The 24,884-nt window shown below is 56.9% G+C and overlaps 1 protein-coding gene and 2 pseudogenes across 1 annotated transcript; all 3 read left to right on the top strand.

Annotated features, from left to right (window-relative positions):
- The first annotated feature begins 3,438 nt into the window (after nucleotides 1-3,438).
- LOC147001795 (uncharacterized) lies at nucleotides 3,439-11,231 on the top strand (annotated as a pseudogene).
- Nucleotides 11,232-11,263: 32 nt separating this feature from the next.
- LOC147001794 (uncharacterized) lies at nucleotides 11,264-14,101 on the top strand (annotated as a pseudogene).
- Nucleotides 14,102-14,126: 25 nt separating this feature from the next.
- On the top strand, nucleotides 14,127-23,669 carry LOC147001793 (uncharacterized; the record flags this gene model as incomplete). Its single annotated transcript, XM_085828855.1, is given in 27 exon segments — nucleotides 14,127-14,262; nucleotides 14,543-14,824; nucleotides 15,040-15,087; nucleotides 15,279-15,383; nucleotides 15,500-15,715; nucleotides 15,809-15,883; nucleotides 16,020-16,100; nucleotides 16,248-16,511; nucleotides 17,044-17,169; nucleotides 17,372-17,809; nucleotides 17,869-17,946; nucleotides 18,174-18,239; nucleotides 18,361-18,519; nucleotides 18,557-18,682; nucleotides 18,726-18,770; nucleotides 18,872-19,081; nucleotides 19,291-19,626; nucleotides 19,694-19,849; nucleotides 20,003-20,074; nucleotides 20,132-20,547; nucleotides 20,956-21,046; nucleotides 21,090-21,284; nucleotides 21,486-21,677; nucleotides 21,919-21,988; nucleotides 22,162-22,459; nucleotides 22,618-22,672; nucleotides 23,113-23,669. Coding segments are annotated over 27 exon segments (4,893 nt in total), but the record flags the coding sequence as incomplete, so codon positions are not given.
- Nucleotides 23,670-24,884: the final 1,215 nt, after the last annotated feature.

Raw genomic sequence — 24,884 nt, 5'->3', positions numbered from 1 at the left:
TCCTAGAAACACTGATAATCTTTTTAAAGTAAACTGATTGTTAGACAATGTACACATATATAATTCATTTAAATACTCTTTCACTATGTCAGGTGGTATCATATAAGGGCTTCTGTGTATATTTCTTAATGATTCATTTTTAATATTTTATGCTCTTTTACTATGCTTAATTCCCAAAGGATATTTTGTATGTTTTGAAACAATTTAGTATTCAACAGTAAAAAAAGGATCCTCAGTTATGGATAGTATCAAATATTCATTAATGATATTTTTAGGGTATGAAAAAATATGAATATGAAAGTTGAACAAATTTTTATATATTATTTGATTCTCAAAATCCTCAATATTATTAATATGTTTGATGTATAAAATGCACTTAAATAATTTAAAAAATTAAGGGAAAACCCTACTTGACATTAATTCTGACTCAATAAAACTCTGGTTAGTGAACTATTGTGGATTGCCAAGAACTCAGTGACAAAACACTTTAGAAATGATGGATGCTTACCAATTACTGATCTTATCTTGCACTGACAGTCTTGGTACTGAACGTGAAAGCTGCTCAGAATGATAAGTGGATATGACAATTTATTAAAGATCAAAGGCACGGTTAGTATTGAGTACAGATGCATGCATTTGGGAATAATGTAGGGAAAGAAAAACAGAAACAAAGATAAATTACAGTTCAGAAAGTAGAGATGTAGACTTCCGAATAAAAGGCCTATCTGCAGTACATATTAAATTTATATTAAAATGCAGAAACTCTAGAGATTTAGCAGCCATTTAAGTTGGAGGCAATGAAGGTGTGAGTTAAGCAATTCTAAAACCTGATGTCACCTCCCCATCTCCTGATGGAATATCCCCTTTTACCCTCTCTGGTCACTGACATATGCTACCATGGATTAAGGCCTTTGAGTTGACTACAGTCCTTCTCATGGTCTGGTTAATTTCACTGGGAGCTCCCTTTCTCAAATGAAAATGGAAGACATGAAGTACTAAAACTAAAAGAGCTTTGGGACAAAAGCAATCACCACAACTTCAGGACTCTACAGAATTTTTGTTTAGCCCAGTGACATTGTTACTTGGTTTTGTTAAACCGAGTGACACACTGATATTCCTAATGGCACATGTAATTGACATGTCTTACACATATACACCATGTGATACTGTTCACCTTAAAAGAAAAACATAATGCCAGGGGTGGTAGTGTATGACTTTAATACCAGCACTCAGGAGATAGAGGCATGTAGATCAATATGAGTTCATGAGCAGCCCAGTATACATAGTGAGTTCAAGAACAGCCAAGACTACATAGTGAGACCCCTATCTAAAAAAAAAAATTGATTGTAAAACATTTTTACCTTCTAATTTTCCACATTTTGGAACTTGTTTTATTTCTTTGTGTGTAAAGTGTTCTTGCTTAGAAACTTGCTGTTGTATATGCTTTGTGCTGTTTGTACAGTGGTGTTCCAATTCATTCTCCAGCTTTAGCTGCTAAAATTATATAACTGTGAAGACTAGACTTTGTTTCTGTTATAATGCTTTCATGTTCTGTTTTGAGTGTCTTAAAGTACTGTTGAAAAGATTCCATGTCCTCCATTAAGGCTGTTTGATTTACATATATACATATATTACACACACACACTCATACATACATATAAACATACATATAGACTTTCCCGATTTTTAAGAAAAACACTCATGTATGACCATATACCATGTGTAGTTTCAGTGTAGTAGTGAGACTGGTGAGATGATTCAGAAGTTAAGAGTGTTTGCTACTCCTGCAGAGAATTTGAATTCCATTCCTAGCACCCACGTTGAGTGACTCTTTACCATCTGTAAACCCAGGGGATCTGATACTGACTTTTGGCTTCTGAGGACACCCACTGACATACACATATACACACACACACATCAAATCAAATCAAATCAAATCAAATCAAATCAAATCTTAAACAGTTTTAATAGAACAGGTGTATTTAGAATAACACTACAGCCAAGAGAATCTACCTCTTATAATTGTGTAGAGAAAGCCACCTTAGCTAGCATTGCTTACATACCTTCATCTCACCACACAACTCCATTGGTAACCTTGAACTTGACACCATTTTTTCTTTGCTTTGCTCCACCAGCTCTAGGATAAGAGGATGGTTCCTTTCTTCATTCTTGAAAGTTGCCCAAATAGTAACAAGGTTTGAAGGCAGCATTCACAGAGTTTTAGTGTTTCAGTAAGAACTGTTTTTCAGTTAGCCCAATTCCTCTACAGCAGAAAACAGGTGAAATTATACAGACTATGGGGGACTTAAAGACATATAAGTCGGGTGGATTGATGCCTTCATTTCCAGCCAGTCAACACAGATCAATTTAGAAAGAAAAGTCTATGAAAATATATTCTATCCATTTAGACACCACACTTTACTTCAATTATATGAACCAGTAGTAAATATATGAAAATAATAGAGTTGTTAAAATTACAGAAATGCAAAGTAAAACAAGTTATATCCTCTCATCTCTGTTAATGGTAAGCCAGTTAAAGTTGGAGACAGGTTACCACAGGCTTGGCAACAGCTACCACTGATTAAGATGTGCATACTTATTAAAAATTCAAAATCCCATTTTAAAGAATATATCCTGTTCATATATTGGCATGACTGTATTAGGATATAATGTCATTGGACTGTTTATTTCTAAAATGCCAAGAGAATGAGGCAGGTATTGAATGACTGCACAGTTCTCCATAAGCCAGCCATAAAAAGTAATACTGCTCCCTCCCAGCAGACTATAGTATTGCAGATGGAGTGTTTACTAGGGTTACTCTAGCGATTAGCTAGCTGGTGGCATGTTCATTGACTAGCTTCCAGATACAGAATTCAGAATATCCAAATTATAGAAGGTTGTTTCTAATATTACCCAAAGGTGACTCTAGGGTCTGAATGAGTAGGCTGCACAAGACAACAAGGCTCCTAAGCTGGAACATCTTTGATCTTGACACCTGGAAGGTCATAGGAGAAAATAGAGAAAGTAAGAACCCACAGTTAACATGTGTCACTCTCATGCTTATGTTTGTACAAGATAGATGTGCTTCTGTTCATAATAGGTATAAAATAAAAACATAGCAGATGCCCACCCTCAGTAGTGGGGTTAAAAATTGAGGCCCATTGTGCAATGGAGTTTTACTCACTCTGAACAAAAAACCAATGAACTCATGACATTTCAGGAAAAGAATAGAACTGGAAGCCATTGTGTAATCAAAATTAGCCAGATTCAGAAAGGTAAAATTTTCCGTCTCATCCAAATGATATGTAAATTTGTATGTATGTATGTATGTATGTATGTATGTATGTATGAATACATCTGCATGTGGGAATGCATACCAGATCATAAAAAAGGAGACAATCAGGAAAAGAAGGAATTTTACAGAAGTAGAAGTGGGAAATGAGAGCAAAGAATGCATATGGTATGAAAGTAAAAGGAAGGAGGTAAAGCTTAACAAGGAGTGTGTAGAGGAAGGGCTGCAGGGGAAAGAGAGGGACAGAAACTAAGGGATAGGAAAACACAACAGCAAACCAACTACTTTTTATAGTGAATTTAAAAATAATATGAATAATTACATACAATTATAACTAAGTAAGAACAGTTGAGTTGTTCTAGAAATGAGCAGGCATGGTGGAGAAACCAAAGAAGTATTAGGCAGAGGCAGGGGCAGGAACAGGGCCAGGGGCAGAACCAGAACCAGAACCAGAGCACCCAGAAGAGCCAGAGCCAGAGGAGCCAGAAGAGTCAGAGGAGCCAGAGGAGCCAGAGGAGCCAGAGGAGCCAGAGGAGACAGAGGAGACAGAGGAGACAGAGGAGACAGAGGAGACAGAGGAGACAGAGACAGAGACAGAGGAGCCAGAGCCAGAGCCAGAGTCAGAGCCAGAACAAGAACCAGAACCAGAGACGCCAGAGGAGTCAGAGCCAGAGTGGCCAGAGTCGGCAGTGTCGCCAGAGGAACCAGAGGAGCCAGAGGAGCCAGATGAGCCAGAGGAGAGAGAGGCAGAGGAGCCAGAGGATAGAGAGGCAGGGGAGCCAGAGGAGCCAGAGGAGCCAGAGCCAGAGGAGCCAGAGGAGCCAGAGGAGCCAGAGGAGCCAGAGCCAGAGCCAGAGGAGCCAGAGCCAGAGGAGCCAGAGCCAGAGGAGCCAGAGCCAGAGCCAGAGAAGCCAGAGCCAGAGCCAGAGCCAGAGCCAGAGCCAGAGCCAGAGCCAGAGAACCAGAGAGCCAGAGAGCCAGCGAGTCAGAGAGCCAGAGAGCCAGAGAGCCAGAGAGCCAGAGAGCCAGAGAGCCAGAGAGCCAGAGAGCCAGAGAGCCAGAGAGCCAGAGAGCCAGAGAGTCAGAGAGCCAGAGAGCCAGAGAACCAGAGAGACAGAGAGACAGAGAGTCAGAGAGCCAGAGCCAGAGCCAGAGCCAGAGCCAGAGCCAGAGCCAGAGCCAGAGCCAGAACCAGAGGAGCCAGAGGAGCGAGAGGAGCCAGAGCCGCCAGAGGAGCCAGAGGAGCCAGAGGAGCCAGAGGAGCTAGAGGAGCCAGAGGAGCCAGAGGAGCCAGAGCCAGAGACAGAGACAGAGACAGAGCCAGAGGAGCCAGAGTCAGAGCCAGAGGAGACAGAGCCAGAGCTAGAGCCAGAGAGCCAGAGCCAGAGAGCCAGAGAGGCAGAGCCAGAGCCAGAGCCAAAACCAGAGGAGCCAGAGCCGCCAGAGCCGCCAGAGGAGACAGAGCCAGGGCCAGAGCGAGAGGAGCCAGAGCCAGAGCCAGGGGAGCCAGAGGAGCAAGAGCCAGAGCCAGAACCAGAGCAAGAGGAGCCAAAGCCAGAGGAGCCAGAGGAGCAAGAGCAAGAGCCAGAGGAGCCAGAGGAGCCAGAGCAGAGCCAGAGCCAGAGCCAGAGAGACAGAGCCAGAGAGCCAGAGCCTGAGAGACAGAGAACCAGAGAGCTAGAGAGCCAACGAGCCAGAGAGCCAGAGAGCCAGAGAGCCAGAGAGCCAGAGAGCCAGAGAGCCAGAGAGCCAGAGATCCAGAGAGCTAGAGCCATAACCAGAGGATCCAGAGCCGCCAGAGCTGCCAGAGGAGACAGAGCCAGGGCCAGAGCGAGAGGAGCCAGAGCCAGAGACAGGGGAGCCAGATCCAGAGCCAGAGCCAGAGCCAGAGGAGCTAGAGCCAGCACCAGAACCAGAACCAGCGTCGCCAGAGGATCCAGAGCCAGAGAGCCAAGGAGCCAGAGAGCCAGAGAGCCAGAGCCAGAACCAGAGGAGCCAGAGCCGCCAGAGCTGCCAGAGGAGCCAGAGCCAGGGGAGCCAGAGCCAGAGCCAGAGCCAGAGCCAGAGCCAGAGCCAGAGCCAGAGCCAGAGCCAGAGCCAGAGCCAGAGCCAGAACCAGAACCAGAGCCAGAGCCAGAGGAGCCAGAGCAAGAACCATAGGAGCCAGAGCCAGAGCCAGAAGAGCCAGAATCAGAGCCAGAGAAGAACCAGAGCCAGAGCCAGAGCCAGAGCCAGAGCCAGAGGAGCTAGAGCCAGCACCAGAACCAGAACCAGAGTCGCCAGAGGATCCAGAGCCAGAGAGCCAGAGAGCCAGAGAGCCAGAGAGCCAGAGAGACAGAGAGACAGAGAGCCAGAGCCAGAGCCAGAGCCAGAGCCAGAGCAAGACCTAGAGGGCACAGAGCCAGAGGCAGAGCCAGAGAATCAGAGAGCTAGAGAGCCAATGCCAGAGAAAGAGCCAGAGCCAGAACCAGAGGAGCCAGAGGAGCCAGAGCCAGAGCTAGAGGAGCCAGAGGAGCCAGAGGAGCCAGAGCCAAAGGAGCCAGAGGAGCAAGAGCCAGAGCCATAGGAGCCAGAGGAGCCAGAGCAGAGCCAGAGCCAGAGCCAGAGAGACAGAGCCAGAGAGCCAGAGCCTGAGAGACAGAGAACCAGAGAGCCAGAGAGCCAGAGAGCCAGAGAGCCAGAGAGCCAGAGAGCCAGAGAGCCAGAGAGCCAGAGAGCCAGAGAGCCAGAGAGCCAGAGAGCCAGAGAGCCAGAGAGCCAGAGCCAGAGCCAGAGCAAGACCTAGAGGGCACAGAGCCAGAGGCAGAGCCAGAGAATCAGAGAGCTAGAGAGCCAATGCCAGAGAAAGAGCCAGAGCCAGAACCAGAGGAGCCAGAGAACCAGAGCCGCCAGAGCCGCCAGAGCCATTAGAGCCGCCAGAGCCGCCAGAGCCGCCAGAGCCGCCAGAGCCGCCACAGCCGCCACAGCCGCCAGAGTAGCCAGAGCCAGGGCTATAGCCAGAGTAGCCAGAGCCAGAGCCAGAGCCAGAGCCAGAGCCAGAGCCAGAACCAGAGGAGCCAGAGGAGCGAAAGGAGCCAGAGCCGCCAGAGGAGCCAGAGGAGCCAGAGGAGCCAGAGGAGCCAGAGGAGCCAGAGGAGCCAGAGCCAGAGCCAGAGGAGCCAGAGGAGCCAGAGCCAGAGCTAGAGGAGCCAGAGGAGCCAGAGGAGCCAGAGCCAGAGGAGCTAGAGCCAGAGCCAGAACCAGAGCCAGAGCCAGAACCAGAGCCAGAGCCAGAGCCAGAGCCAGAGCCAGAGGAGCTAGAGCCAGCACCAGAACCAGAACCAGAGTCGACAGAGGATCCAGAGCCAGAGAGCCAGAGAGCCAGAGAGCCAGAGAGCCAGAGAGCCAGAGAGCCAGAGAGCCAGAGAGCCAGAGAGCCAGAGAGCCAGAGAGCCAGAGAGCCAGAGAGCCAGAGCCAGAGCCAGAGCCAGAGCCAGAGCCAGAGCCAGAGAGAGAGCCAGAGCCAGAGCAAGACCTAGAGGGCACAGAGCCAGAGGAGCTCGAGCCAGAGCCAGAGCCAGAGAATCAGAGAGCCAGAGAGCCAATGCCAGAGAAAGAGCCAGAGCCAGAACCAGAGGAGCCAGAGGAGCCAGAGCTGCCATAGCCTCCAGAGCTGCCAGAGCCGCCAGAGCCGCCAGAGCCGCCAGAGCTGCCAGAGTAGCCAGAGCCAGGGCCAGAGCCAGAGGAACCAGAGCCAGAGCCAGAGCCAGAGCCAGAGCCAGAGCCAGAGCCAGAGCCAGAGCCAGAGCCAGAGCCAGAGCACAGTCAGAGTCAGAGTCAGAGCCAGAGCCAGAATCAGATCCAGAGAGCCTGAACCAGAGAGCCAGAGCCAGAGAGCCAGAGAGCCAGAGGAGCCAGAGGGGCCAGAGAAGCCAGAGCCAGATCCTGATCCAGAGCCAGAGCCAGAGCCAGAGCCAGAGCCAGAGCCAGAGCCAGAGCCAGAGCCAGAGCCAGAGCCAGAGCCAGAGCCAGAGCCAGAGCCAGAGCCAGAGAGTCAGAACTGCAAAGTCAGAGGCAGAGAGGCAGAGAGGCAGAGAGGCAGAGAGGCAGAGAGGCAGAGAGGCAGAGAGGCAGAGAGGCAGAGAGGCAGAGAGGCAGAGAGGCAGAGAGGCAGAGAGCCAGAGAGCCAGAGAGCCAGAGCCAGAGCCAGAATCAGAGCCAGAGAGCCAGAGAGCCAGAGGAGCCAAAGGAGCCAGAGAAGCCAGAGTAGGAGCCAGAGCCAGAACCAGAGAGTCAGATCCAGAAAATCAGAGGCAGAGAGGCAGAGAGGCAGAGAGGCAGAGAGGCAGAGAGGCAGAGAGGCAGAGAGGCAGAGAGGCAGAGAGGCAGAGAGGCAGAGAGGCAGAAAGGTAGAGAGGCAGAGAAGCAGAGAGGCAGAGAGGCAGAGCCAGAGAGGCAGAGCCAGAGCCAGAGCCAAAGCCAGAGTCAGAGCCTGAGCTAGAGCCAGAGCCAGAGCCAGAGGAGCCAGAAACAGAGGAGCCAGAGCCAGAGGAGCCACAGCCAGAGCCAGAGCCAGAGGAGCCAGAGCCAGAGCCAGAGCCAGAGCCAGAGCCAGAGCCAGAGCCAGAGCCAGAGCCAGAGCCAGAGCCAGAGCCAGAGCCAGAGCCAGAGCCAGAGCTAGAGCCAGAGCCAGAGCCAGAATCAGATCCAGAGAGCCTGAGCCAGAGAGCCAGAGCCAGAGAGCCAGAGAGCCAGAGGAGCCAGAGGGGCCAGAGAAGCCAGAGCCAGATCCTGATCCAGAGCCAGAGCCAGAGCCAGAGCCAGAGCCAGAGCCAGAGCCAGAGCCAGAGAGTCAGAACCGCAAAGTCAGAGGTAGAGAGCCAGAGAGCCAGAGAGCCAGAGAGCCAGAGAGCCAGAGAGCCAGAGAGCCAGAGAGCCAGAGAGCCAGAGAGCCAGAGAGCCAGAGAGCCAGAGAGCCAGAGAGCCAGAGAGCCAGAGAGCCAGAGCCAGAGCCAGAGCAAGACCTAGAGGGCACAGAGCCAGAGGAGCTAGAGCCTAGGCAGAGCCAGAGAATCAGAGAGCTAGAGAGCCAATGCCAGAGAAAGAGCCAGAGCCAGAACCAGAGGAGCCAGAGGAGCCAGAGCCGCCAGAGCCACCAGAGCTGCCAGAGCCACCAGAGCCGCCAGAGCCACCAGAGCCGCAAGAGCCGCCAGAGCCGCCAGAGTCGCCAGAGCCGCCAGAGTAGCCAGAGCCAGGGCCAGAGCCAGAGGAGCCAGAGCCACAGCCAGAGCCAGAGCCAGAGGAGCAACAGCCAGAGCCAGAGCCAGAATCAGATCCAGAGAGCCAGAGAGCCAGAGAGCCAGAGAGCCAGAGAGCCAGAGAGCCAGAGAGCCAGAGAGCCAGAGAGCCAGAGAGCCAGAGCCAGAGCCAGAGCCAGAGCCAGAGCCAGAGCCAGAGCCAGAGCAAGACCTAGAGGGCACAGAGCCAGAGGCAGAGCCAGAGAATCAGAGAGCTAGAGAGCCAATGCCAGAGAAAGATCCAGAGCCAGAACCAGAGGAGCCAGAGAACCAGAGCCGCCAGAGCTGCCAGAGCCATTAGAGCCGCCAGAGCTGCCAGTGCCGCCAGAGCCGCCAGAGCTGCCACAGCCGCCAGAGCCGCCACAGCCGCCAGAGTAGCCAGAGCCAGGGCCATAGCCAGAGTAGCCAGAGCCAGAGCCAGAGCCAGAGCCAGAGCCAGAGCCAGAGCCAGAGCCAGAGCCAGAGCAAGAGGCAGAGCCAGAGCCAGAGCCAGAGCACAGTCAGAGCCAGAGCCAGAGCCAGAATCAGATCCAGAGAGCCAGAGCCAGAGGGCCAGAGCCAGAGAGCCAGAGAGCCAGAGGAGCCAGAGGGGCTAGAGAAGCCAGAGCCAGATCCTGTTCCAGAGCCAGAGCCAGAGCCAGAGCCAGAGAGTCAGAACCGGAAAGTCAGAGGCAGAGAGCCAGAGAGCCAGAGATCCAGAGAGCCAGAGAGCCAGAGAGCCAGAGAGCCAGAGCCAGAGCCAGAGCCAGAGCCAGAATCAGAGCCAGAGAGCCAGAGAGCTAGAGAGCCAGAGAGACAGAGAGACAGAGAGTCAGAGAGCCAGAGAGCCAGAGAGTCAGAGATCCAGAGAACCAGAGAGCCAGAGAGCCAGAGAGTCAGAGAGCCAGAGCCAGAGCCAGAGCGAGAGCCAGAGCCAGAGCCAGAACCAGAGGAGCCAGAGGAGCGAAAGGAGCCAGAGCCGCCAGAGGAGCCAGAGGAGCCAGAGGAGCCAGAGGAGCCAGAGGAGCCAGAGGAGCCAGAGGAGCCAGAGGAGCCAGAGCCAGAGCCAGAGGAGCCAGAGGAGCCAGAGCCAGAGCTAGAGGAGCCAGAGGAGCCAGAGGAGCCAGAGCCAGAGGAGCCAGAGCCAGAGCCAGAGCCAGAGCCAGAGCCAGCACCAGAGCCAGAGCCAGAGCCAGAGCCAGAGCCAGAGCCAGAGCCAGAGCCAGAGCCAGAGTCAGAGCCAGAGCCAGAGCCAGAGCCAGAGCCAGAGCCAGAGGAGCTAGAGCCAGCACCAGAACCAGAACCAGAACCAGAGTCGACAGAGGATCCAGAGCCAGAGAGCCAGAGAGCCAGAGAGCCAGAGAGCCAGAGAGCCAGAGAGCCAGAGAGCCAGAGAGCCAGAGAGCCAGAGCGCCAGAGAACCAGAGAGCCAGAGAGCCAGAGAGCCAGAGCCAGAGCCAGAGCCAGAGCCAGAGCCAGAGCCAGAGCCAGAGTGAGAGCCAGAGCCAGAGCAAGACCTAGAGGGCACAGAGCCAGAGGAGCTAGAGCCAGAGCCAGAGCCAGAGAATCAGAGAGCCAGAGAGCCAATGCCAGAGAAAGAGCCAGAGCCAGAACCAGAGGAGCCAGAGGAGCCAGAGCTGCCATAGCCTCCAGAGCTGCCAGAGCCGCCAGAGCCGACAGAGCCTCCAGACATGCCAGAGTAGCCAGAGCCAGGGCCAGAGCCAGAGGAGCCAGAGACAGAGCCAGAGCCAGAGCACAGTCAGAGTCAGAGTCAGAGCCAGAGCCAGAATCAGATCCAGAGAGCCTGAACCAGAGAGCCAGAGCCAGAGAGCCAGAGAGCCAGAGGAGCCAGAGGGGCCAGAGAAGCCAGAGCCAGATCCTGATCCAGAGCCAGAGCCAGAGCCAGAGCCAGAGCCAGAGCCAGAGCCAGAGCCAGAGCCAGAGCCAGAGCCAGAGCCAGAGCCAGAGCCAGAGCCAGAGCCAGAGCCAGAGCCAGAGAGTCAGAACTGCAAAGTCAGAGGCAGAGAGGCAGAGAGGCAGAGAGGCAGAGAGGCAGAGAGGCAGAGAGGCAGAGAGGCAGAGAGGCAGAGAGGCAGAGAGGCAGAGAGCCAGAGCCAGAGCCAGAATCAGAGCCAGAGAGCCAGAGAGCCAGAGGAGCCAAAGGAGCCAGAGAAGCCAGGGTAGGAGCCAGAGCCAGAGCCAGAGAGTCAGAAGCAGAAAGTCAGAGGCAGAGAGGCAGAGAGGCAGAGAGGCAGAGAGGCAGAGAGGCAGAGAGGCAGAGAGGCAGAGAGGCAGAAAGGTAGAGAGGCAGAGAAGCAGAGAGGCAGAGAGGCAGAGCCAGAGAGGCAGAGCCAGAGCCAGAGCCAAAGCCAGAGCCAGAGCCTGAGCTAGAGCCAGAGCCAGAGCCAGAGGAGCCAGAAACAGAGGAGCCAGAGCCAGAGGAGCCACAGCCAGAGCCAGAGCCAGAGGAGCTACAGCCAGAGCCAGAGCAAGCGCCAGAGCCAGAGCCAGCGCCAGCGCCAGAGCCAGAGCCAGAGCCAGAGCCAGAGCCAGAGCCAGAGCCAGAGCCAGAGCCAGAGCCAGAGCCAGAGCCAGAGCCAGAGCCAGAGCCAGAGCCAGAGCCAGAGCTAGGGCCAGAGCCAGAGCACAGTCAGAGACAGAGACAGAGCCAGAGCCAGAATTAGATCTAGAGAGCCAGAGCCAGAGAGCCAGAGAGCCAGAGGAGCCAGAGGGGCCAGAGAAGCCAGAGCCAGATCCTGTTCCAGAGCCAGAGCCAGAGCCAGAGCCAGAGCCAGAGCCAGAGCCAGAGCCAGAGCCAGAGCCAGAGAGTCAGAACCGGAAAGTCAGAGGCAGAGAGCCAGAGAGCCAGAGAGCCAGAGAGCCAGAGAGCCAGAGAGCCAGAGAGCCAGAGAGCCAGAGCCAGAGCCAGAATCAGAGCCAGAGAGCCAGAGAGCTAGAGAGCCAGAGAGCCAAAGAGCCAGAGAGCCAGAGAGCCAGAGAGCCAGAGAGCCAGAGAGCCAGAGAGCCAGAGAGCCAGAGAGCCAGAGAGCCAGAGAGCCAGGGAGCCAGAGAGCCAGAGAGTCAGAGAGCCAGAGAACCAGAGAGACAGAGAGCCAGAGAGTCAGAGAGCCAGAGCCAGAGCCAGAGCGAGAGCCAGAGCCAGAGCCAGAACCAGAGGAGCGAGAGGAGCGAGACAAGCCAGAGCCACCAGAGGAGCGAGAGGAGCGAGAGGAGCGAGAGGAGCGAGAGGAGCGAGAGGAGCGAGAGGAGCCAGAGGAGCCAGAGGAGCCAGAGGAGCCAGAGGAGCCAGAGCCAAAGCCAGAGGAGCCCGAGGAGCCAGAGGAGCCAGAGGAGACAGAGGAGCCAGAGGAGCCAGAGCCAAAGCCAGAGGAGCCAGAGGAGCCAGAGCTAGTGGAGCCAGAGGAGCCAGAGGAGCCAGAGGAGCCAGAGGAGCCAGAGCCAGAGGAGCCAGATCCAGAGCCAGAGCAGAGCCAGAGAGCCAGAGAGCCAGAGCCAGAATCAGAGCCTAAACAAGAGGAGCCAGAGCCGCCAGAGCCGCCAGAGGAGCCAGATCCAGAGCCAGAACCAGAGCAAGAGGAGGCAGAGCCAGAGGAGCCAGAGGAGCCAGAGCCAGAGCCAGAGGATCCAGAGGAGCCAGAGGAGCCAGAGCCAGAGCTAGAGGAGCCAGAGGAGCCAGAGGAGCCAGAGCGAGAGGAGCCAGAGCCAGAGCCAGAGCAGAGCCAGAGCCAGAGCCAGAGCCAAAGCCAGAGAGCCAGAGCCAGAGAGCCAGAGAACCAGAGAGCCAGAGAGCCAAAGAGCCAGAGAGCCAGAGAGCCAGAGAGCCAGAGAGCCAGAGAGCCAGAGAGCCAGAGAGCCAGAGAGCCAGAGAGCCAGAGAGCCAGAGAGCCAGAGAGCCAGAGAGCCAGAGAGCCAGAGAGCCAGAGAGCCACAGAGCCAGAGCCAGAGCCAGAATCAGAGCCAGAGAGGCAGAGAGCCAGAGGTGCCAAAGGAGCCAGAGAAGCCAGAGTCAGAGCCAGAGCCAGAATCAGAGCCAGAGCCAGAGCCAGAGAGTCAGAACCAGAAAGTCAGAGGCAATGAGGCAGAGAGGCAGAGAGGCAGAGAGGCAGAGAGGCAGAGAGGCAGAGAGGCAGAGAGGCAGAGAGGCAGAGAGGCAGAAAGGCAGAGAGGCATAGAGGCAGAGCCAGAGAGCCAGAGCCAGAGCCAAAGCCAGAGCCAGAGCCAGAGCTAGAGCCAGAGCCAGAGGAGCTACAGCCAGAGCCAGAGCCAGAGCCAGAGCCAGAGCCAGAGCCAGAGCCAGAGCCAGAGCAGAGCCAGAGCCAGAGCCAGAGCCAGAGCCAGAGCCAGAGCCAGTGTACAGTCAGAGCCAGAGCCAGAGCCAGAATCAGATCCAGAGAGCCTGAGCCAGAGGAGCCACAGCCAGAGCCAGAGCCAGAGGAGCAACAGCCAGAGCCAGAGCCAGAACCAGAGCCAGAGACAGAGCCAGAGCCAGAGCCAGAGCCAGAGCCAGAGCCAGAGCCAGAGCCAGAGCCAGAGCCAGAGCCAGAGCACAGTCAGAGACAGAGCCATAGCCAGAGCCACAATCAGATCCAGAGAGCCTGAGCCAGAGAGCCAGAGCCAGAGAGCCAGAGAGCCAGAGAGCCAGAGAGCCAGAGAGCCAGAGAGCCAGAGAGCCAGAGAGCCAGAGAGCCAGAGAGCCAGAGAGCCAGAGAGCCAGAGGAGCCACAGCCAGAGCCAGAGCCAGAGGAGCAACAGCCAGAGCCAGAGCCAGAGCCAGAGCCAGAGCCAGAGCCAGAGCCAGAGCCAGAGCCAGAGCCAGAGCCAGAGCCAGAGCCAGAGGAGCTAGAGCCAGCACCAGAACCAGAACCAGAGTCGACAGAGGATCCAGAGCCAGAGCCAGAGAGCAAGAGAGCCAGAGAGCCCGAGAGCCCGAGAGGCAGAGAGGCAGAGAGCCAGAGAGACAGAGAGTCAGAGACCTAGAGAGCCAGAGAGCCAGAGAGCCAGAGAACCAGAGAGCCAGAGAGGCAGAGAGGCAGAGAGCCAGAGAGACAGAGAGTCAGAGACCTAGAGAGCCAGAGAGCCAGAGAGCCAGAGAGCCAGAGAGCCAGAGAGCCAGAGAGCCAGAGAACCAGAGAGCCAGAGAGCCAGAGAGCCAGAGCCAGAGCCAGAGCCAGAGCCAGAGCCAGAGCCAGAGGGAGAGCCAGAGCCAGAGCAAGACCTAGAGTGCTCAGAGCCAGAGGAGCTAGAGCCAGAGCCAGAGCCAGAGAATCAGAGAGCCAGAGAGCCAATGCTAGAGAAAGAGCCAGAGCCAGAACCAGAGGAGCCAGAGGAGCCAGAGCTGCCAAAGCTTCCAGAGCTGCCAGAGCCGCCAGATCCGCCAGAGACGCCAGAGCCTCCAGAGCTGCCAGAGTAGCCCGAGCTAGGGCCAGAGCCAGAGGAGCCAGAGCCAGAGCCAGAGCCAGAGCCAGAGCCAGAGACAGAGACAGAGGACAGTCAGAGACAGAGCCAGAGCCAGAATCAGATCCAGTTAGCCTGAGCCAGAGAGCCAGAGCCAGAGAGCCAGAGAGCCAGAGGAGCCAGAGGGGCCAGAGAAGCCAGAGCCAGATCCTGATCCAGAGCCAGAGCCAGAGCCAGAGCCAGAGCCAGAGCCAGAGCCAGAGCCAGAGCCAGAGCCAGAGCCTGAGCCAGAGCCAGAGAGTCAGAACTGCAAAGTCAGAGGCAGAGAGGCAGAGAGGCAGAGAGGCAGAGAGGCAGAGAGCCAGAGAGCCAGAGAGCCAGAGATCCCGAGAGCCAGAGAGCCAGAGCCAGAGCCAGAATCAGAGCCAGAGAGCCAGAGGACCCAAAGGAGCCAGAGAAGCAAGAGTCAGAGACAGAGCCAGAATTAGAGCCAGAGCCAGAGCCAGAGAGTCAGAACCAGTAAGTCAGAGGCAGAGAGGCAGAGAGGCAGAGAGGCAGAGAGGCAGAGCCAGAGAGCCAGAGCGAGAGCCAGAGCCAAAGCCAGAGCCAGAGCCAGAGCTAGAGCCAGAGCCAGAGCCAGAGCCAGAGGAGCCAGAGCCAGAGGAGCCAGAGCCAGGGGAGCCACAGCCAGAGCCAGAGCCAGAGGAGCAACAGCCAGAGCCAGAGCCAGAGCCAGAGCCAGAGCCAGAGCCAGAGCCAGAGCCAGAGCCAGAGCCAGAGCCAGAGCCAGAGCCAGAGGAGTTAGAGCCAGCACCAGAACCAGAACCAGAGTCGACAGAGGATCCAGAGCCAGAGCCAGAGAGCAAGAGAGCCAGAGAGCCCGAGAGCCCGAGAGCCCGAGAGCCCGAGAGCCAGAGAGCCAGAGAACCAGAGAGCCAGAGAGGCAGAGAGCCAGAGAGCCAGAGAGCCAGAGAGCCAGAGAGTCAGAGACCTAGAGAGCCAGTGAGCCAGAGAGCCAGAGAGCCAGAGAGCCAGAGAGCCAGAGAGCCAGAGTACCAGAGAGCCAGAGAGCCAGAGAGCCAGAGCCAGAGCCAGAGCCAGAGCCAGAGGGAGAGCCAGAGCCAGAGCAAGACCTAGAGGGCACAGAGCCAGAGGAGCTAGAGCCAATCCAGAGCCAGAGAATCAGAGAGCCAGAGAGCCAATGCCAGAGAAAGAGCCAGAGCCAGAACCAGAGGAGCCAGAGGAGCCAGAGCTGCCATAGGCGCCAGAGCTGCCAGAGCCGCCAGAGCCACCAGAGCCGCCAGAGCTGCCAGAGTAGCCACAGCCAGGGCCAGAGCCAGAGGAGCCAGAGCCAGAGCCAGAGCCAGAGCCAGAGCCAGAGCCAGAGCCAGAGCCAGAGCCAGAGCCAGAGCCAGAGCACAGTCAGAGACAGAGCCAGAGCCAGAGCCAGAGCCAGAATCAGATCCAGAGAGCCTGAGCCAGAGAGCCAGAGCCAGAGAGCCAGAGAGCCAGAGGAGCCAGAGGGGCCAGAAGCCAGAGCCAGATCCTGATCCAGTGCCAGAGCTAGAGCCAGAGCCAGAGCCAGAGCCAGAGCCAGAGCCAGAGCCAGAGCCAGAGCCAGAGCCAGAGCCAGAGCAAGACCTAGAGGGCAGAGAGCCAGAGGAGCTAGAGCCAGAGCCAGAGCCAGAGCCAGAGCCAGAGAATCAGAGAGCCAGAGAGCCAATGCTAGAGAAAGAGCCAGAGCCAGAACCAGAGGAGCCAGAGGAGCCAGAGCTGCCATAGCTGCCAGAGCTGCCAGAGCCGCCAGATCCGCCAGAGACGCCAGAGCCTCTAGAGCTGCCAGAGTAGCCCGAGCCAGGGCCAGAGCCAGAGGAGCCAGAGCCAGAGCCAGAGCCAGAGCCAGAGCCAGAGCCAGAGACAGAGACAGAGACAGAGACAGAGACAGAGACAGAGGACAGTCAGAGACAGAGCCAGAGCCAGAATCAGATCCAGAGAGCCTGAGCCAGAGAGTCAGAGCCAGAGAGCCAGAGAGCCAGAGGAGCCAGAGGGGCCAGAGAAGCCAGAGCCAGATCCTGATCCAGAGCCAGAGCCCGAGCCCGAGCCAGAGCCAGAGCCAGAGCCAGAGCCAGAGCCAGAGAGTCAGAACTGCAAAGTCAGAAGCAGAGAGGCAGAGAGGCAGAGAGGCAGAGAGGCAGAGAGCCAGAGAGCCAGAGATCCCGAGAGCCAGAGAGCCAGAGCCAGAGCCAGAATCAGAGCCAGAGAGCCAGAGGACCCAAAGGAGCCAGAGAAGCAAGAGTCAGAGACAGAGCCAGAATTAGAGCCAGAGCCAGAGCCAGAGCCAGAGAGTCAGAACCAGTAAGTCAGAGGCAGAGAGGCAGAGAGGCAGAGAGGCAGAGAGCCAGAGCCAAAGCCAGAGCCAGAGCCAGAGCTAGAGCCAGAGCCAGAGCCAGAGGAGCCAGAGCCAGAGGAGCCAGAGCCAGAGGAGCCACAGCCAGAGCCAGAGCCAGAAGAGCAACAGCCAGAGCCAGAGCCAGAATCAGATCCAGAGAGCCAGAGAGCCAGAGAGCCAGAGCCAGAGCCAGAATCAGAGCCAGAGAACCAGAGAGCCAGAGGAGCCAAAGGAGCCAGAGAAGCCAGAGCCAGAGCCAGAGCCAGAGCCAGAGCCAGAGCCAGAGCAAGACCTAGAGGGCACAGAGCCAGAGGAGCTAGAGCCAGAGCCAGAGCCCCAGAGAATCAGAGAGCCAGAGAGCCAATGCCAGAGAAAGAGCCAGAGCCAGAACCAGAGGAGCCAGAGGAGCCAGAGCTGCCATAGGCGCCAGAGCTGCCAGAGCCGCCAGAGCCGCCAGAGCTGCCAGAGTAGCCAGATCCAGGGCCAGAGCCAGAGGAGCCAGAGCCAGAGCCAGAGCCAGAGCCAGAGCCAGAGCCAGAGCCAGAGCCAGAGCCAGAGCACAGTCAGAGACAGAGCCAGATCCAGAGCCAGAATCAGATCCAGAGAGCCTGAGCCAGAGAGCCAGAGCCAGAGAGCCAGAGAGCCAGAGGAGCCAGAGGGGCCAGAGAAGCCAGAGCCAGATCCTGATCCAGAGCCAGAGTCAGAGCCAGAGCCAGAGCCAGAGCCAGAGCCAGAGCCAGAGCCAGAGCCAGAGCCAGAGCCAGAGCCAGAGCCAGAGCCAGAGCCAGAGCCAGAGCCAGAGCCAGAGAGTCAGAACCGCAAAGTCAGAGGCAGAGAGCCAGAGAGCCAGAGAGCCAGAGAGCCAGAGAGCCAGAGAGCCAGAGAGCCAGAGAGCCAGAGCCAGAGCCAGAGAGTCAGAACCGCAATGTCAGAGGCAGAGAGCCAGAGAGCCAGAGAGCCAGAGAGCCAGAGAGCCAGAGAGCCAGAGATCCAGAGAGCCAGAGAGCCAGAGAGCCAGAGAACCAGAGAGCCAGAGAGCCAGAGAGCCAGAGCCAGAGCCAGAGCCAGAGCCAGAGCAAGACCTAGAGGGCACAGAGCCAGAGGAGCTAGAGCCAGAGCCAGAGCCAGAGAATCAGAGAGCCAGAGAGCCAATGCCAGAGAAAGAGCCAGAGCCAGAACCAGAGGAGCCAGAGGAGCCAGAGCTGCCATAGCCGCCAGAGCTGCCAGAGCTGCCAGAGCCGGCAGAGCCGCCAGAGCCGCCAGAGCCGCCAGAGCTGCCAGAGCCGCCAGAGCTGCCAGAGTAGCCAGAGCCAGGGCCAGAGCCAGAGGAGCCAGAGCCAGAGCCAGAGCCAGAGCCAGAGCCAGAGCCAGAGCCAGAGCCAGAGCCAGAGCCAGAGCCAGAGCCAGAGCCAGAGCCAGAGCTAGAGCCAGAGCCAGAGCCAGAATCAGATCCAGAGAGCCTGAGCCAGAGAGCCAGAGCCAGAGAGCCAGAGAGCCAGAGGAGCCAGAGGGGCCAGAGAAGCCAGAGCCAGATCCTGATCCAGAGCCAGAGCCAGAGCCAGAGCCAGAGTCAGAGCCAGAGCCAGAGCCAGAGAGTCAGAACCGCAAAGTCAGAGGTAGAGAGCCAGAGAGCCAGAGAGCCAGAGAGCAAGAGAGCCAGAGAGCCAGAGAGCCAGAGAGCCAGAGAGCCAGAGAGCCAGAGAGCCAGAGAGCCAGAGAGCCAGAGAGCCAGAGAGCCAGAGAGCCGGAGAGCCAGAGAGCCAGAGCCAGAGCCAGAATCAGAGCCAGAGAGGCAGAGAGCCAGAGGTGCCAAAGGAGCCAGAGAAGCCAGAGTCAGAGCCAGAGCCAGAATCAGAGCCAGAGCCAGAGCCAGAGCCAGAGCCAGAGAGTCAGAACCAGAAAGTCAGAGGCAATGAGGCAGAGAGGCAGAGAGGCAGAGAGGCAGAGAGGCAGAGAGGCAGAGAGGCAGAGAGGCAGAAAGGCAGAGAGGCATAGAGGCAGAGCCAGAGAGCCAGAGCCAGAGCCAAAGCCAGAGCCAGAGCCAGAGCTAGAGCCTGAGCCAGAGGAGCTACAGCCAGAGCCAGAGCCAGAGCCAGAGCCAGAGCCAGAGCCAGAGCCAGAGCCAGAGCCAGAGCCAGAGCCAGAGCCAGAGCCAGAGCCAGAGCACAGTCAGAGACAGAGCCAGAGCCAGAATCAGATCCAGAGAGCCTGAGCCAGAGGAGCCACAGCCAGAGCCAGAGCCAGAGGAGCAACAGCCAGAACCAGAGCCAGAACCAGAGCCAGAACCAGAGCCAGAGCCAGAGCCAGAGCCAGAGCCAGAGCCAGAGCACAGTCAGAGACAGAGCCATAGCCAGAGCCACAATCAGATCCAGAGAGCCTGAGCCAGAGAGCCAGAGCCAGAGAGCCAGAGAGCCAGAGAGCCAGAGAGCCAGAGAGCCAGAGAGCCAGAGAGCCAGAGAGCCAGAGAGCCAGAGAGCCAGAGAGCCAGAGAGCCAGAGAGCCAGAGAGCCAGAGAGCCAGAGGAGCCACAGCCAGAGCCAGAGCCAGAGGAGCAACAGCCAGAGCCAGAGCCAGAGCCAGAGCCAGAGCCAGAGCCAGAGCCAGAGCCAGAGCCAGAGCCAGAGCCAGAGCCAGAGCCAGAGCCAGAGCCAGAGCCAGAGCCAGTGGAGCTAGAGCCAGCACCAGAACCAGAACCAGAGTCGACAGAGGATCCAGAGCCAGAGCCAGAGAGCAAGAGAGCCAGAGAGCCCGAGAGCCCGAGAGCCCGAGAGCCCGAGAGCCCGAGAGCCCGAGAGCCAGATAGCCAGAGAACCAGAGATCCAGAGAGGCAGAGAGGCAGAGAGCCAGAGAGACAGAGAGTCAGAGACCTAGAGAGCCAGAGAGCCAGAGAGCCAGAGAGCCAGAGAGCCAGAGAGCCAGAGAACCAGAGAGCCAGAGAGCCAGAGAGCCAGAGCCAGAGCCAGAGCCAGAGCCAGAGGGAGAGCCAGAGCCAGAGCAAGACCTAGAGTGCTCAGAGCCAGAGGAGCTAGAGCCAGAGCCAGAGCCAGAGAATCAGAGAGCCAGAGAGCCAATGCTAGAGAAAGAGCCAGAGCCAGAACCAGAGGAGCCAGAGGAGCCAGAGCTGCCAAAGCTTCCAGAGCTGCCAGAGCCGCCAGATCCGCCAGAGACGCCAGAGCCTCCAGAGCTGCCAGAGTAGCCCGAGCTAGGGCCAGAGCCAGAGGAGCCAGAGCCAGAGCCAGAGCCAGAGCCAGAGACAGAGACAGAGACAGAGGACAGTCAGAGACAGAGCCAGAGCCAGAATCAGATCCAGTTAGCCTGAGCCAGAGAGCCAGAGCCAGAGAGCCAGAGAGCCAGAGGAGCCAGAGGGGCCAGAGAAGCCAGAGCCAGATCCTGATCCAGAGCCAGAGCCAGAGCCAGAGCCAGAGCCAGAGCCAGAGCCAGAGCCAGAGCCAGAGCCAGAGCCAGAGCCAGAGCCAGAGCCTGAGCCAGAGCCAGAGAGTCAGAACTGCAAAGTCAGAGGCAGAGAGGCAGAGAGGCAGAGAGGCAGAGAGGCAGAGAGGCAGAGAGCCAGAGAGCCAGAGAGCCAGAGAGCCAGAGATCCCGAGAGCCAGAGAGCCAGAGCCAGAGCCAGAATCAGAGCCAGAGAGCCAGAGGACCCAAAGGAGCCAGAGAAGCAAGAGTCAGAGACAGAGCCAGAATTAGAGCCAGAGCCAGAGCCAGAGAGTCAGAACCAGTAAGTCAGAGGCAGAGAGGCAGAGAGGCAGAGAGGCAGAGCCAGAGAGCCAGAGCCAGAGCCAGAGCCAAAGCCAGAGCCAGAGCCAGAGCTAGAGCCAGAGCCAGAGCCAGAGGAGCCAGAGCCAGAGGAGCCAGAGCCAGAGGAGCCACAGCCAGAGCCAGAGCCAGAGGAGCAACAGCCAGAGCCAGAGCCAGAGCCAGAGCCAGATCCAGAGCCAGAGCCAGAGCCAGAGCCAGAGCCAGAGCCAGAGCCAGAGCCAGAGCCAGAGCCAGAGCCAGAGCCAGAGCCAGAGCCAGAGCCAGAGCCAGAGCCAGAGCCAGAGCCAGAGCCAGAGCCAGAGGAGTTAGAGCCAGCACCAGAACCAGAACCAGAGTCGACAGAGGATCCAGAGCCAGAGCCAGAGAGCAAGAGAGCCAGAGAGCCCGAGAGCCCGAGAGCCCGAGAGCCCGAGAGCCAGAGAGCCAGAGAACCAGAGAGCCAGAGAGGCAGAGAGCCAGAGAGCCAGAGAGTCAGAGACCTAGAGAGCCAGAGAGCCAGAGAGCCAGAGAGCCAGAGAGCCAGAGAGCCAGAGAGCCAGAGAGCCAGAGAGCCAGAGAGCCAGAGAGCCAGAGTACCAGAGAGCCAGAGAGCCAGAGCCATAGCCAGATCCAGAGCCAGAGGGAGAGCCAGAGCCAGAGCAAGACCTAGAGGGCACAGAGCCAGAGGAGCTAGAGCCAATCCAGAGCCAGAGAATCAGAGAGCCAGAGAGCCAATGTCAGAGAAAGAGCCAGAGCCAGAACCAGAGGAGCCAGAGGAGCCAGAGCTGCCATAGGCGCCAGAGCTGCCAGAGCCGCCAGAGCCACCAGAGCCGCCAGAGCTGCCAGAGTAGCCACAGCCAGGGCCAGAGCCAGAGGAGCCAGAGCCAGAGCCAGAGCCAGAGCCAGAGCCAGAGCCAGAACCAGAGCCAGAGCCAGAGCACAGTCAGAGACAGAGCCAGAGCCAGAGCCAGAATCAGATCCAGAGAGCCTGAGCCAGAGAGCCAGAGCCAGAGAGCCAGAGAGCCAGAGGAGCCAGAGGGGCCAGAGAAGCCAGAGCCAGATCCTGATCCAGTGCCAGAGCTAGAGCCAGAGCCAGAGCCAGAGCCAGAGCCAGAGCCAGAGCCAGAGCCAGAGCCAGAGCCAGAGCCAGAGCCAGAGCCAGAGCCAGAGCCAGAGCCAGAGCAAGACCTAGAGGGCACAGAGCCAGAGGAGCTAGAGCCAGAGTCAGAGCCAGAGAATCAGAGAGCCAGAGAGCCAATGCTAGAGAAAGAGCCAGAGCCAGAACCAGAGGAGCCAGAGGAGCCAGAGCTGCCATAGCTGCCAGAGCTGCCAGAGCCGCCAGATCCGCCAGAGATGCCAGAGCCTCCAGAGCTGCCAGAGTAGCCCGAGCCAGGGCCAGAGCCAGAGGAGCCAGAGCCAGAGCCAGAGCCAGAGCCAGAGCCAGAGCCAGAGCCAGAGCCAGAGCCAGAGCCAGAGCCAGAGCCAGAGCCAGAGCCAGAGCCAGAGCCAGAGCCAGAGCCAGAGCCAGAACCAGAGAGTCAGAACCGCAAAGTCAGAGGCAGAGAGCCAGAGAGCCAGAGAGCCAGAGAGCCAGAGAGCCAGAGCCAGAGCCAGAGAGTCAGAACCGCAATGTCAGAGCCAGAGAGCCAGAGAGCCAGAGAGCCAGAGAGCCAGAGAGCCAGAGAGCCAGAGAGCCAGAGAGCCAGAGAGCCAGAGAGCCAGAGAGCCAGAGAGCCAGAGAGCCAGAGAGCCAGAGAGCCAGAGCCAGAATCAGAGCCAGAGAGGCAGAGAGCCAGATGTGCCAAAGGAGCCAGAGAAGCCAGAGTCAGAGCCAGAGCCAGAATCAGAGTCAGAGCCAGAGCCAGAATCAGAGTCAGAGCCAGAGCCAGAATCAGAGCCAGAGACAGAGCCAGAGAGTCAGAACCAGAAAGTCAGAGGCAGAGAGGCAGAGAGGCAGAGAGGCAGAGAGGCAGAGAGGCAGAGAGGCAGAGAGGCAGAGAGCCAGAGAGCCAGAGAGGCAGAGAGGCAGAGAGGCAGAGAGCCAGAGAGCCAGAGAGCCAGAGAGCCAGAGCCAGAGAGCCAGAGCCAGAGCCAGAGCCAAAGCCAGAGCCAAAGCTAGAGCCAGAGCCAGAGCCAGAGGAGCCAGAGCCAGAGGAGCCAGAGCCAGAGGAGCCACAGCCAGAGCCAGAGCCAGAGGAGCTACAGTCAGAGCCAGAGCCAGAGCCAGAGCCAGAGCCAGAGCCAGAGCCAGAGCCGGAGCCTGAGCCAGAGCCAGAGCCAGAGCCAGAGCCAGAGCCAGAGCCAGAGCCAGAGCCAGAGCCAGAGCCAGAGCCAGAGCCAGAGGAGTTAGAGTTAGCACTAGAACCAGAACCAGAGTCGCCAGAAGAGCCAGAGCCAGAGGAGCCATAGGAGCTGAGGAGCCATAGGATCCAGAACCAGAGCCAGAGCTAGAGCCATAGCCATAGCCATAGCCATAGCCATAGCCATAGCCATAGCCATAGCCATAGCCATAGCCAGAGCCAGAGCCAGATCCAGAGCCAGAGCCAGAGCCAGAGCCAGAGCCAGAGAGTTAGAACCAGAGAACCAGAGTCAGAGTACCAGAGCCAGATGGTCAGTGAGCCAGAAATCCAGAGAGCCAGAGAGCCAGATAACCAGAGAGCCAGAGAGCCAGGGAGCCAGAGAGCCAGATAGAGAGCCAGAGAGCCAGAGAGCCAGAGAGCCAGAGAGCCAGAGAGCCAGAGAGCCAGAGAGCCAGAGAGCCAGAGAGCCAGAGAGCCAGAGAGCCAGAGCCAGAGAGCCAGAGCCAGAGAGCCAGAGCCAGTGCCAGAGCCAGAGAGCCAAGCCAGAGATAGAGCCAGAGCCAGAGGAGCCAGAGCAAGAGCCATAGGAGCCAGAGCCAGAGCCAGAGCCAGAGAGCCAGAGCCAGAGAGCCAGAGCCAGAGAGCCAGAGCCAGAGCCAGAGCCAGAGCCACAGTAGCCAGAGCTAGAGCCAGAGGAGCCAGTGCCAGAGGAGCCAGAGCCAGAGGAGCCAGAGCCAGAGCCAGAGCCAGAGCCAGAGCCAGAGCCAGAGCCAGAGCCAGAGCCAGAGCCAGAGCCAGAGCCAGAGCCAGAGCCAGAGGAACTAGAGCCAGTACCAGAACCAGAACCAGAGTCGCCAGAGGAGCCAGAGCCAGAGGAGCCAGAGGAGCCAGAGCCCCCAGAGCCCCCAGATCCAGAGCCAGAGGCAGAGCCTGAGCCTGAGCCTGAGCCTGAGCCAGAGCCAGAGCCAGAGCCAGAGCCAGAGCCAGAGCCAGAGCCAGAGCCAGAGCCAGAGCCAGAGCCAGAGAGCCAGAGCCAGAGAGTCAGAGCCTGAGAGCCAGAGCCAGAGAGCCAGAGCCAGAGAGCCAGAGCCAGAGAGCCAGAGTCAGAGCCAGAGCCAGAGCCAGAGCCAGAGCCAGAGCCAGAGCCAGAGCCAGAGCCAGAGCCAGAGCCAGAGCCAGAGCCAGAGGAGCCAGAGCCAGAGTCAGAGCCAGAGCCCGAGGAGCTAGAGCCAGCACCAGAACCAGAGTCGCCTGGCTTTTGTTGACTGTATTCTTTTGAGGGCCTTTTGCTATCTGGATAGCTTTGGTCCTTGAATGTTCCTGTTGTAATTGGTATTGAGAGTAGACTTAACCTCTATGGTTCTTGTATGGCAGGCTTCTGATGGATGTCTTTGTGTTGTATCGTTCTGTGTGAGCAGATCTGTATGGTCCTGGTTCTACAGGTCTTACGAAGGTGGGCATGGAAGTAGTGGGATAATGGAGGTTAACTAGTGATAGCAGACTGCCCAAGGCAGCTTGGGGTGCTCCTGGGGACTCAGTGAGCAGGGAAGATGTATGTGTGTGTGTATGTGTGTATCTAACCTGTATGGTTCAGGATCTGCTTGTTTGATGAAGGTGGGTGGAGTGGTGGCAGGAGAGTGGAGGTCTGAAGGAGAGAGCAGAATGCCCAGGGCAGCAGGTCAGGACCAGTTTGGCATGCAAACTCAAAAGCCTGGGTTCTTTTGAACACTGTCCTGCCAAGAGCACCCTCGAAACTCATGTTTCTCTTCTGCTTTTGAATTTCCATGTCCACGACAATTCCCATGATATGTGTCTACCTTCACCCTTCTTTAAACACATTTCCTTTTATTCTGTGCCTTTAAGAAGCTCTTTCCTACCACAAGACAATTGCATAGGCATTTTGATTAGATAAAACACCTTTTTCCTTACTTCAACTCTGCCGAGAGCCACCTAGGAGAGGCTAAAAACTATCAGGTGATCTTCCTGAGATGATTTCACCATGGCTTAAAATCTATGATGGATTTGCTTATCTTGGCAAGGCTGGAAAGAATTTCCTTTTAGGAAAGATTTCTGCTATTGATATGGTCTTCCTGTTATTATTAAATATATAACCCACCACTTTGAGCAGATATCTGCAGACCCATGAAGATGTACTGTCTTGTAGTAATGCTATTTAGACAAATAGATAATGATTCTATAGAATTCCTGACTTGATTCAAATAATTTTTAGAAAGTAAGTTTTTAGAGATGGTCTTAGTTGTTAGAGAGATGAAGTAAAGCTAGAATCAAAAATAGAATGTGCCCAGTCCTCATGATAGTAAGTAAGTAAAGGCTACACAGTAAGAAATTCAATGAGCTTTCATAATCACACTAAAAAGAGAAATAGAGTTGGAACAATCCTGTGTTTAAGGGAAAAATTTCGGCCCAAGGATAAAGTCACAGGTATCACTATGATAAGACAAGGTCATGTAAAAACTATT

This window comes from Mus caroli, unplaced genomic scaffold (assembly GCF_978045245.1).
Source record: "Mus caroli unplaced genomic scaffold, Mus_caroli_1 scaffold_12, whole genome shotgun sequence".
Taxonomy (NCBI): Eukaryota; Metazoa; Chordata; class Mammalia; order Rodentia; family Muridae; genus Mus; species Mus caroli.
The sequence above is the reverse complement of the archived record's forward strand: the minus strand, read 5'-3'. Positions and strand labels throughout refer to the sequence as shown.